At 39.2% G+C, this 13,747-nt stretch overlaps 1 protein-coding gene across 1 annotated transcript in view; it reads right to left on the bottom strand.

The window, feature by feature from the left end:
* agbl4 (AGBL carboxypeptidase 4) overlaps positions 1-13,747 on the bottom strand; it is an 862,393-nt gene that overhangs the window by 10,850 nt on the left and 837,796 nt on the right. The window contains exon 12 of the mRNA XM_043699224.1: positions 10,638-10,737. Within this exon, the coding sequence (XP_043555159.1) occupies positions 10,638-10,737 (100 nt within the window). The remainder of the gene's footprint in view (positions 1-10,637; positions 10,738-13,747) is intronic.

Here is a 13,747-nt window from a genome sequence, read left to right as displayed (position 1 = left end):
CAGGCTGGGGCTGTTTTCTCTGGAGCATCGGAGGCTGAGGGGTGACCTTATAGAGGTTTACAAAATTATGAGGGGCATGGATAGGGTAAATAGACAAAGTTTTTTTCCCTAGGTTTGGGGAGTCCAGAACTAGAGGGCATAGATTTAGGGTGAGAGGGGAAAGGTATAAAAGAGACCTAAGGGGCAACTTTTTCACACAGAGGATGGTACATGTATGGAATGAGCTGCCAGAGGAAGTGGTGAAGGCTGGTACAATTGCAACATTTAAGAGGCATTTGGATGGGTATATGAACAGGAAGGGTTTGGAGGGATATGGGTCGGGTGCTGGCAGGTGGGACTAGATTGGGTTGGAATATCTAGTCAGCACGGATGGGTTGGACAAAACAAAGTAACTGTTGCTTGTTAAAAATGCCAATTTTTCTCATTTACATTTCCTTTGTCAAAGTTGTGTTATAAAATTTCTTATTTCCCTTTTGATTGTCATGCACCACGGATAATTAGCTAGATATGATATGATACAGGCGGATGTGTTACCATACACCAGGGACTTTTCTAAAATATCTATTGGGACAATTCTTATGGTGCAATTGATATTGTCTTGATATTGATATGCCTGGCCCCAAGAAACTCTCATTAAGGGCTAAGATTTTAAGGATACACTGCTATAAAGCAAGTCTGATCTGTACGTCAGTGGACAATTTATCTAACTGTTTGTTTTTTCCCTCCTCCTTTGTTGGTTGACCTATGTCCAGCACCATTCTTCAGTGACCTTCTGCTAAATGTCCTTCACCAAAGAATTATGCGTGGTCACTTCTTCCAATGTCATTTCCAACCAGAGGCACAGTTTAGACTATTGGGCATGGAACCATAATTCAGTTAGCGTAAATAGGAAATTATTTTCCCTCGAAATAGAATAGTAATTCTCATATTGTTTTCAATGAAATACAAGAATCTTAAGAACATTTCCTCATTGTCAGATATCTTTCTAACAGTCAATTTTGGGTTCAACTTCAAGAAAGCAAATTATACGTCATAACGTTTCTAAAGAAATGGCACCGTGATTAGTTAAAGTCAGTAGCCTTTTTTCACATTGAAGCATACAAGGTTACGTAAAATGTACAATACAGAGGCAGAGCATTCAGCTTAACAGATCAGTGCTGGTTTTATGCTTGACTCCCCTTCATCTAACTCTATCAGAATAACCTTATATAACTTCCTCTTCTTGTGGTAATGATTTTTGCATTCTAATCTTTCTCTGGATAAAGAAGTTTCTCCTGAATTCCTGGTTGGATTTATTAGTAACTATTGTATATCTATGACATAGTTTTGGATTTCCAACCACTGGAATTATCTTCTGTGTTGACCCTAGGAAATCCTTCTGTTAAATTATTTTTAAGATGTAAATCTACTTTAAATTATTAAGCCAATTATGTGTTCACAGGTTCCTTTTAAAATAATAATTTCAATTGAATCAGTTCATAATTTTGTTTTTGAGTTTCACTATCTGGAAAAAGATTTTCCAGTGACCTTTACTTTTTGTAGGAAGGTTTATTCAACAGACATAAACATAATTTTATAGCCATATTAAACAGTGTCAGATGAAAATGATGTAGAAAATGGCTCACATTATTTTAATATGAATGTACAGCAAACATCAGCAGTGTTGAAATCATTATTCAAAGTGCTCTACTGCAAAGTGGTGATTCAGTCGACATATTGATTCTGTTGCAATTGACAGCATAATTATTGAAATGGAATTTTGTAGCAGCCTCTCATAGAAGCTGTCTATGAACAAGTTGCTTGAGAAATTGTGCAAAATAACTGACATAACATAACCTAGAATTTATAGGAAAGTAAAATGTGATGTTCAATAATAGCGAAAATATCAAACAACCTCTGAAAAGTCTGATTACTGACCTAGTAGCCTCAACCACATTATTTATTTTTGAGTGCTTTGACTTTAGACTTAATTTATGAAAAGTTAGTTATTGATAGATAACTCTCAATGGCAGGTGAATACAATGGAGTACAGTGTATAATTTTACTAGAAACTACTAATAATTGGAAAGAAACCAAAACAAGATTCTCACCAAATTCTAAGAGAAAAAGAAAGTGCCCAAATCACTAAACTTAATCTCTGATTAAATAACTGAGACTTGAATCCAAACCCTTGGTTGCGACAAGGAAATATTGTTGTAGACATTCAGATAATTTTATTTTAGAAAAGACTTGCCACACATCTTATTCATGCTGCTATGCTATCCTTTGGGTCAAATATCATTTTGGTGAATGAAATCAGATTGAATTTCTAAATTAAATAAATAAGGAATTAATTTGTTTATTTTCATTTGGTTAGTTGGTAGTTATTGACTATCAAGTTTTCCTTCATGTCAAATGAATGAGGCTGGTTTTGGATTGTAGTACATTGGTGCCAATCAGCATTGTTAATTGAACAAATCATAGCGGACCAGATCTTCTGATAGTGAGAATTGACTGGGAAGTTGAAGTTTCCAATGGACAATTACTTGACATCTGGAAACCTCCAAACAAGTGCCCAGCTCTGCTTTAGAGTTGGAGACTTTACAATGTTTTGACTCACCTACTTTAAGAGTTAACTAGGAAAAAGTTAGAGGGATTAAAATCTGTTCTAACTCATGGCTAACCATCACCCTGCTGAGAGCCCAATCCACCTTTGGACCTGACACCCCATGTTTAGTCCCATCACATCCACAATGACTCCTTCAGATACATGACATCCTCTGGCCCCATATAGACACCTGACACCCCCAACTCACCCTGTCCGTGACACTCCTGGGATCACTCCAGTCTAGACATTCACCCCCAACCTGCCCCCTACCTGTCTTCCTTGGATACCTGATAACTACAGACCTGACCCTCTCCAACTTTCACCTCCTTTGACTCTCCACAATCCTCTTCCTTGACTGAACCCTTGCCAACAGCCCCTAACACAACCTTCCAATTACCACAATGCACTCCCTGACCTATCTTAACCTATTACCCATTTGTCAATCTACACCTGCCCAACCATCAATCAGCCTATTCCCAACCAGGCAGCTTACCACCCCATCCATCTGCCACCTAGTCTTTCATTTATCTTTTGTACAGTAGCAGTCAAGGAGGCTTTGCAGCCTTTGGAACATGGAGTATGGCAGTTACTGCTCATAAAGGGACATGGCTTCAGCAACAATTCACTGCTCTGGTTCCTAGACTGGACTGCATGGCCTAGGGTAGCTCCTTACCTGTGCATTTAGCCGGAAAGTCCTCTAAAGGAAACTGGGAAACTTTAGGCCCGATCTGGGTCAGAAATAAGGAATCTCAACTGATCAGAAGATTCGGGCCAATATCTTCTATAAGATTTTTCCATGGAATGTGGGCCTTGCTGATGAAGCTTGCATTTGTTGCCCATCCCTAATTTTCCTTATACTTAATAACTTGCTATGCTGTTGCAGAGGGCAGTTAAGAGTCAACCAAATTGCTTTGAATCTGGATTCATATGAAGGCCAGACCAGGTGAAGATGCAGATTTCCTTCCCTAAATGACATTACTGAACCAGAGGATCTTTTATAACAATTGATGATAGTTTCATGGCAACTAATACCAAAACTAACTGAATATTCCACATTTATTAATGAAATTACACCACTGCTGTCGTAGGAGTTGAACCTGCATCCCACAGCATTAGCCCGGGCCATTGGATTATCAGTCCAATGAGTATACCACTCTGCTGCCACCTCCCCTTTGCCTGTAGGTACCTTTAAATATGTGTCTGGATGGAGTTGTGACACTATTTCGTAAAATGTTTAAGAAAAACAAAACTTAAGCAGTCTTTAGCATGTCATTTTCTTCCACATCTGCTCTTGAGGTAAAATCTTATTGAAGCAGCTGGAGAGATGGCAAGAGACCCACACTGCCTTATTTCAGGAAGGCCCGCTAAACCAAGAGCTAATGAAACAGTGTCACTCTATCAAGAAGGGACGGTGTCTCACCTAGTATGAGCTACAGTCAATCAAAGGTTAGTAGGTTTTGTGTTAAGCAGTGCCACTGGGGAGGCTATGGCAACTGCTAGTGGGGCAGGCAATGGCAGCTCAGGATTATGTGGCTGGCCAGGCCTTTGATGGAGGAGGGGTTTTGCAATGTTGCTCTAGGTGTTTGGCAGAAAGGACGGGCCTCTCACTCTCAGGACCATCCCACCACCCCACTTTTTATCGTCTGGTTCCTTAATCATGCACTGAACATCATTGATCAAATGCCTCTCCCCACCTGGAGGTTACAAGCTATCCTGCATGGTAACAAGCCTGGTTACAGCTGGATTAATTCCAGCTGTGGTGGAATGACCCTCATACGTTATTATTTGTTAACAACTTAAAGGCCAGCAGGGCCTTCTTATACTGAACTTAATCTGCCAGAAGGGTTAAAATGGTGGGCTACAACTACCCAATTAAATGACCTCACCTTCTCCAAGCTCAACCACCAAAGAAAGCAGAAGATGTAGCCATTGGTCTTGTAGGCAATCAAACCCTGTTCATCACCTCTTGCCGTTTCTGGTGCATGCTGTTGTTTGTGGAGGGTTCCCTTAACTATCAAATGAGACAATCTTCTTTGCACCTCTCAACAGGAGCTCTCCCATTAGCTCTCTAACAGAATGCTTTAGAGTTGGTCTGTACCTTGCTTTGGGGGCAAATCTGTTTGCTACTTCCATCTTTATTTTGCTAGGTATTGTTTTTTCTAGGTATTGCTTTTCTCCACACAACCTTAAAGTATTGAGAAAGCCTGAAAAAAAAATCAGTTCTCTCAAGCAGCCACAAATCTTTATGAGGTTTCTTCGCTGTAATTGTGTAATTAAGCCCTTTAAAAGCTGATGACACATCAGATACTCTGCATCATCCTTTTGTAAGCTCCCAATGCCAGGGGAAATTAAAGCTTGAACTTTGGCTGCCATAGAAAATGTTGAGTGCTCTTGTAAGATCTAAAAGGATGAGGTTTTAGCAATTGCATTGAGTATATTAAGCTCACAATGAGCTTACTTTCCTCTGTCTATTGCTCCAGCAATAGGACTAGAGATTTCAACCTATTATGGTTGATAATCATAGTCACTCAACACCAGTTCTATAGGCACCATCATGAAACTTCTGTTGAAATGAATACATTGGCTCACAATGATATCTCAATTCAATATAATACTCTATTCCATCAGTGAGTCAAAATGCTCAGATAATTCTTATATGAAAGGAAATATCAAAACACTTTACAGAATAGTTCATTGTATTGTTCTAAAGTAGTTATGTGAAAGAGCTCATATTTTATAAACCAATTTAAATGTTGCTCTTGACATTGAGTTAGTATCAAAACATCGTCATAGTTTTCTGACTTACCACTGTAGCTATTGTTATATGAAATAACTGCAAGAAATTAAGCACTTGTTCTTTGTCAAAGATTTGATTTGCAAAAGCTGACATTTATTATCATTCCTTAATTTATTCTGAGAAGATGGCATCTGTCAACCGTTCATTGCTCGGTAAATACACCAAAGCCTCACATAGGATTGGTGACATAATAATAACTAAAGGAAGTCTGGCTCTTGGGCCTGTTAATCTCTTCAAGATGCCTTATTTCATTTTTTACCTTAGAACCCACTCAGATGTAAAATGGGGCCATTTTATTCATTTTTAATTGATTTGGCAACTGCCATTGGATCAACAGCTTGAACTTAGCTTCCTTGTCACCCTCAGTACATCAGTTACAGCCTTTTGTTATATTCCCTATTATATGGCTCCAGTTCTGCTGAAGTCTTTTGAAGTGTGTCAATTACATTTTACCTTCTGATCATTTTCCTCATTCAGCTCTTCTCAAACTAAGAAATGCAGTTGTTTGGTAGTGCCGAACTTAAGTACTACTAAAAAAATACACATTTTGTCTAGCCTTTTGTCTTGCATTCATCAGGACATTTTCGTAAGAATACAAACTCAAGGGGAAAACCAACATTCATACTGCACGAAAGGGGATTGCTAATTGATTGGCACGTGGACTCTGATTGGTGGAGCTGTTGACAACATATACAGGCAGTACTTATTAATGCTGGTTGACAGTTAACAATTGAGCCTTGTTAAAATTTAAGGCAGGTTTTAAACCACTCCTTGGAGTGCAGGTTCATAGTTCCTTTAAACTGGAGCCGCAGGTGGCTAGGATAGTGAAGAAGACATTTGGTATGTTTCCTTTTATTAGTCAGTGCAGAGGAAAGAACTAGTGACTGGCTGTTACCTATTTTGTTGAGTCATGGAATCATAGAGTCATACAGCACAGAAACAGACCAGTTTCATCCAACCAGTCCATGCTGACCATAAATCCAACTAAACTAGTTCCACTAGACTGCGCTTGGCCCATATCCCTCCAAACCTATCCTATCCATGTATTTATCCAAATATTTTTAAACGTTGTTTAAACTGTACTCACACCCACCACTTCCACTGGAAGTTCATTTCACATATGAACCACACTCTATGTAAAGAAATTGCCCCTCATGTCTTTCCCTTCTCACGTTAAAAATATGCCCCCGATTCTTGAAATCCTTTATCTGAGGAAAAAGATACCGATACCCCTCTTGATTTTATAAACCTTTACAAAGTCACCTCTCAAACTCCTATGCTCCAGTGAAGAAAGTCCCAGCCTATCCAGCCTCTCCTTATCATCCAAACACTCCATTCCCAGCAACAATCTGATAAATCTTCTCTGAGCCCCCAGCTTATCCTTCTTGTAACAGGGAGAACAGAACTTGACACAGTGCTCCAGAAGAGGCCTCACCAATGTCCTATACAACCTCAACACAACTTTCCAACTCCTATACTCAAAGGTCTGAGTAATGAAGGCAAGCATGCTAAATGATTTCTTAACCAACCTATCTATCCATGATGCAAACTTCAAAGACTTATGTACCTGAATCCCTAGGTGTCTCTGTTCTACAAAACGACCCAAGGCCTTACTCCTAATTGTATAAGTCTGTAAGGGTTGCAGCAGATTTAGTGTGTGTACGTATCCTTTCTGCAAAATACAGGGCCCTGTGAATTAGAGTCATAGAGTCATCCAACATGGAAACAGACCCTTGGTTCATGCCAACCTAGTTTCCCAAACTAAACTAGTCCCACGTGCTTGCATTTGGCCTTTATCTATTTATATCTATTTATCTACCAGTTATCTACCAGATCTCATTGATGATCACATATTTGATCATATGCTGTCTTGATGTCAAGGTAAGTGGAGAATGCACCATCATGGCCTTGACTTTATTTTGTAAATGGTGGACAGGCTTTGTTGAGTCAGCCAATAAGTTACTTACCACATAATTACCAGCCTCAGCCCTGCACTTGTAGCAACAGCACTTAAATGGCTGGTCCAGATCATTTTCTGGTTAATTGTAGCCCTCAGGATGTTAAAAGTAGGGCAACAGTGATGGTAATGCCATTGAACTCACAGGTTAACAGACTGGAAATTGAGCCTCTCTTTTCCAAGAGTTGTCACAAAAGTTTATGTGCATTTTGTAAAGTATGAAAAGTTCCCCAATTTACCTGACTCAGACCCAGATTGATAGAAAGCACAGACCAGGTTTCCACACTGAACAAGAATCACTATGTATTAAAAGTAATTAGTTTCAAATATAGGTAAATAGTTATAAACTGTCAGCATATAATACTAATTAAAACTCTAAACCTCTTCTGAACTCCCCCTTGTGCACACTGACAGAGAAATTGACAAGGTTAAATAGGTTATGTGCAGAGGGAAAAATGGAAAAGACAGTTCAGTAGTCTTTGTTCCCACGTTCTGTTTTTGAGATGATCCCTTATTACTGCTGGCCAGTAATTGTCTTTCAATTGCTTTTCTCCTTATGCTTCCACTGCTGAGAGATACAAAGTGATTGGTTCCTTTATAAAATATGTTTGAGTTATTAGTTAAAATTTTCAGCTTACAACAATGGTTGCAAGTAAGATAAACTGGTTTTCTTCATGCTTACAATGAGTTTTGATTGCAGAGAACAGACAGGCTGTTCCTAAGCTGGGGAAGAACTGGACACTTCTCTCTCTCTCTCTCTCTATAACTTGTTCCCAGCTCCAAGCTGTTCAATTACCTGAGAACCAATGACACAGTTTTTGGCTGGCAAAAAGGTCTCTGTCATTGATAACTAATCATTAGTCCATACAGCAGTTCAGCCTCTTATTGCCATCAAAAGTTGCATCTGATACCCCTCAGCTCCAAACTGTCGACAGCTTAAATTTCAATTGCTGCTTGTTTAAACAGTTGTTTACAATGCTTGCTATGCGTGCCAGGTTACCTTATTTTCAAAACTGTAGCCACCCTTTCACTGGTAGCCACTGGTTTTAAAATAGATCTTTCTAATTTCAATCACTTTTTTTGGAAAAAAACACAAAATAAAAAGACATCATCCTTGCAGTTACAATTTCTCTTGTTGGAGTTGGTCAGTACCTAGCACTTGTGTGACATAAATATTATTTACTATATACCAATCCATATCTAAATGTTGTCCCAGTCTTGTAGCACTTGGATACAGAGTGCTTCAGAGCAGAGCAGTAACGTGTGGTGCTGAATATTGTGCAAATATCAGCAATTACCTCCACTGCTGACTTTATGATGGAAGGCAAGCCAATGATAAAGTTTGGGTCTTACTTACTACCCTGGGGAGCTCCTTTAGGCATGACCTGGGTTTGGGATACATAGAACATAGAATAGTACAGCACAGTACAGGCCCTTCGGCTCTCGATGTTGTGCCAACTTTTTATCCTACTCTAGGATCAAACTAACCGACATACCCTTCCTTGTACTATCTTCCATGTGCTTACCCAAGAGTTGCTTATATGTCCTTAATGTATCTGACTCTGCTACCACTGCTGGCAGTGCATACCACACACCCACCACTCTCTGAATAAAGAACCTACCTTTGACACCTCCCCAAAACCTTCCTCCAATTACCTTAAAATTATACCCCCTTGTAATTTTGCCATGGGAAAAAGTCTCTGGATATCCACTATGCCTCTCAATATCTTGTACATCTCTATCAAGTCACCTCTCACCCTTCTTCATTCCAGTGAGAAAAGCCCTAGCTCCCTCAACTTTTCTTAAGACATGCCCTCCAGTCCAGACAGAATCCTGGTAAATCTCCTCTGCACCCTCTCTAAAGCTTCCACATCTTTCTTATAGTGAGGTGACCTAATGGTTGACCTTCAATAGTCATCATCATTGCCTTGTGCTATGTAACATTCCAACTGGCTGAGAATTATTTCCACAACCCCATTCCCAATTACTCCAGTTTTGACAAATCTCATTGATGATCACATATTTGATCACATGCTGTCTTGATGTCAAGGGCAGCCACTCTCACCTCACCTGTGGGATTCAATTCTTTTGTCCATGTTTGGACCATAGCTGTAGTGAGTCAGGGGCTGAGTTGGCCTAGTGGAACCAATTTGAGTATTAGTGAACAGGTTATTACTAACTTAGTGTCACTTTATAGCACTGTTGATGACCCCTTCCATTGTTTTGATGATGATCAATAGTAAACTGACGGGGTGGGAGATAATTTTCTGAGTTAGACTTTTGGGACAGGATGTATTTAGACAATTTTCCTTATTGTTGGGTAAATGCCAGTGTTGTAGCTGCACTGGAACACTTTGCAAGGGCCCATAGCCTTTGCAGTATCCAGTGTCTTCAGCATTTCTTGATATCAAGTGAATTGAGTCTAGCTGAAGACTAGCATGTGTGATGCTGGGGACCTCACAAGAAGGCCGAAATGGATCATCCATTTGGTTGTTCTGACTGAAGCTGGTTGCAAATGCCTCAGCCATGTCTTTTACACTAATATGCTGGATTCCCTTATCATTGAAGATAGCGATATTTGTGGAGGCTCCTCCTCTTGTTAGTTGTTTAATTGTACAACACCATTTATGATTGATATGGCAGGACCGAAGATCTCATATGTTGCTTGTGGAAGTGTTTAGCTTTGTCTTTTGTGCGCTGCTTCTATTGTTTGGCATGCAAGCAGTCCTGCATTTTACCTTCACCAGACTGATGCTTAATTCTAGGTAATTTGGTGCTATATCTAGCATGCCCTCCTCCAGTCTTCCTTAAACTAAGGTCTATCCTCTGGCTTAGTGATAATTGTAGAATGAGGAAATGCCAGGTGTTGACGATATAGGTTCTGGTTGAATATTAGCTTTCCTGCTGATGATGTTCATGACATCTCTTGGATATCCAGGTTTGAGTTGCTAGATATGCTCAAAATCTTTCTCGTTTAGCCTGGTGGTAATGCCATACAACACAATGGAAGGTATCCTAAGGATGCTATCTCCACAAACTCCGGGCAGTGGACACTTGTAACAAAACTGCCATAAACAGAAGCATCTACTACTGATAGATTGTTGAGAGTGAGGTCAACATTTTCCCTCTTAATGGTTCCCTCATCACCAACATCTATGCAGTCTCTCTTTATAATCATAACAATGACTTCTCAATGCTGACATTAGTCAGGTACCTGGAACTGATACAAATATGTTGTCAGAAGAGTCTAAGGAATGTCATCCACCACATTCTTAAAAGTAACTATGATTCCATACCTGAAGTTTGCAACTGACGCTAAAGATTTTGTACTGGCCACATTATTTGTTTTGTAGTAATCCATGAATGTTCGAGCCAAGTTGTTTCCAAGTTTCATATCTGTAGATTTGTAGTTAAAGAATTAAGACAGTTATCTGTGAAAAGAAATAATTGCATTGATATTAAAGCTACAACCTTTTCAAAGTATATTATTTTCCCATTCCTCTCCAGATCAATCTTGGCACTAAACATAAGGTATGAGTAGAACTTGAATTAACTTTTAATATGGACAACTAACTGGTATCTACTGAGTTTTAAAATCTGAAATTAGATACAGGTTGAATATGACAAAAATATTACTGCAAGCAAAAATAATCCAAGTTTAAAGAAATGTTTCTTTTCATATAATCCTAATGTGGATTCCTAAACATTTGTCCAAGATTTTCAACAAAAGCATAAATAGAGCAGAAAAATATTTACCCATGGAATATTTGTTATTTACAATTCCTGTCATCACAAAATAAATATATAAATCTAAAAGAAAAGCTGTGCAAGTACATAAAACTTTTGTTGGGTTTTTGAGACTATTGAATAAAAAGATAATTATTGGACTTCAGGGAATAAGTTTTGATGAATGATTACACAAATTAGGTCTGTTTTCTCTCAAATTTAGAAGATTAAGGAGTGATTTGATTGAAGTCTTCAAGATATTAATATAAAAAGACAGGATAAATAATTATGCTATTTTCACTGTTGGGGATTCTAACACCTGGAGGGAATGTCTGAGAACTAGGACCAGATGTTTCAGGAGAATTACTCGGAAGCACTTCCACACACAAAAGATGGTAGATAGTTGGAACGATATTCCATAAATGGGAATGGATGTAGGATTAGTTGTTAATTTCAAATATGAGATTGATAGATTTTTATTTAAGCAAAGGTAATTAGGGGTATGGGCCAAAGGCAGGTATATAGAGTTCAGCCAGAGATCAGCCATGATCTCACTGAATGGTGGAATAGACTCAAGGGGATGAATGGCCTACTCCTGTTCCAGTATCAATAGACTGCAGAACAATGACCAGTGAGCTTTTAATGTCACAATTTATAATGGATATCCTAAAGTCGGAATAAGAGGAAGTATTTGAAAATCCAGAATTATTTGCAAAATAGACAGTGAGATGGGGGTACATAGGGATGAGGTGAAATTATGTATGTTAAGGATGTGTTCAAATTCATAGAGGTTGTTGGTAGGTGAATGATGAGATGTGGTAGGTGAGAAATGTCTAATGCATTGTTGAAGTTGGTAGGATATGGCATTCGTAAAGGAATCCACTAACCTTGACCATTGTTTTGAGGTCATTGAATATTTGCTATACAACACCCAAGTCCTTGAAATAGAGTTTTGGCATCAAGCCGCACAGATATGTACTTTTGACTGTATGAATGGAAAGTCACGTATCCAACCATGCTCCCCACTTCCCAATGTGAGTAGAGGATATCTTTTCTCCTCTAAATCTCTCTATCAAGACTCCATTTCAGCATGCAAAACCCACATACTGCCATGCTATTTCCCACATCAAACTCACCCTGCACAACTCTAAGAAATGGGTTAGCCACAATGCAACTCTGCTTGTAAATGCAGGTTCATACTGAGTAGCCATGTTTATGTGGTACCAGTAATATTTTTTGGTCAATTGTTGCTGTGTGCACCTAATCAAGATCACAATTACTCTTGGCTGAATGCAGAATTATTATTCGAAGTACGTAGCATGATTTTGACCAAGCAACAAGGAAGAAATGGTGATATAGGTCCAGATCAGGATAATGTGTATGGAGAGGTACTTGCAGGTTATGGTGTCCCCTTGTGTAGTCAAGGGAAGGTGTTGTCAAAGAACCTTGGTAAGTTATTACAAGGCATTTTTTATATGGAGTATTGCAGTCATTTACTATTGAATTTCCAACCTGTTAGCTGAGTTAGCCACCACTGTTGTTTCTGGTCAATGCTAACCCCATGATGTTGATGGCGGGGGATTCATTATTGATCATAATACAAAGATGGATGAATTATCTCTTGGTGTATTCTCATTGCCTGGCAACTTACGTGGCATGTGTGTTTCTTGATATTTATCCGTGCAATCAGTGCAGTGAATATTATCTAGGTTTTGTGCCAAATAGACCCAAATATATGAGAAGCTGTAAATTGTACTAAACTCTGCAATCATCAACAAACATCCCCACTTCTGAGCTCATATTGGGATCCTTGATGCCACACTCAGTCACATGTTGCCTTGATGTCAAGGACAGTCAGTCTCAAAATCTCCAGAATACCGTTTTTGTCTATATTTGGAATTTGGCTATAATGAGTCTAGGAGGTGAGTAAGCCTGGTAGAACCTAAATTGAGCATCACTGAGCAGAATATTGCTGAGTGAGTTGATATCAGCATTGAAAACAGCTTCCATCACTTTCCTGACAAGAGTAGACTGATTGGGTAATCAGCCAGATTAGATTTTGTGAACAGAACAAAACTGGGCAATTTTCTACATTATTGAGTACATGACAGAATGTATTTTGACCATTGTAAAGATTTTCAGCGTTATCTGCGTAGTGGTTAGAATCTATTCCAAATACAATTCATAACAAGTCACGTGCTCTGGTTTGAGTCTTGGAGCCTCCAAAGGACTTGATAATAGGTCAATGAAAGTGGCAACTTGCGCATGCTCGAGACAATCTGATGGGAAGAAGGCAGACCCTTTCAAATAGAGTGGAATAGTTTTGGGTAAAATTCAAACTCTGGCTGTCGTAAAGTTATCAGCCACTCCAACCGGTAGAATAGGAAATTGAGTAGGAGAGCCATGATGGGCCAAAGCCCCAGAGCGGTAACTCTGGATTAGCTGACCTTGTACATGCTTACCAGATATCCATTGTAGGAGAAAGTGAGGACTGCAGATGCTTGAGATCAGAGCTGAAAATGTGTTGCTGGAAAAGTGCAGCAGGTCAGGCAGCATCCAAGGAGCAGGAGAATCGACGTTTCGGGCATGAGCCCTTCTTCAGGAATGAGGAAAGTGTGTCCAGCAGGCTAAGATAAAAGGTAGAGAGGAGGGACTTGGGGGAGGGGTATTGGAAATGCGA

This window comes from Chiloscyllium plagiosum, chromosome 11, assembly GCF_004010195.1.
Source record: "Chiloscyllium plagiosum isolate BGI_BamShark_2017 chromosome 11, ASM401019v2, whole genome shotgun sequence".
Classification (NCBI taxonomy): Eukaryota; Metazoa; Chordata; class Chondrichthyes; order Orectolobiformes; family Hemiscylliidae; genus Chiloscyllium; species Chiloscyllium plagiosum.
The sequence above is the reverse complement of the archived record's forward strand: the minus strand, read 5'-3'. Positions and strand labels throughout refer to the sequence as shown.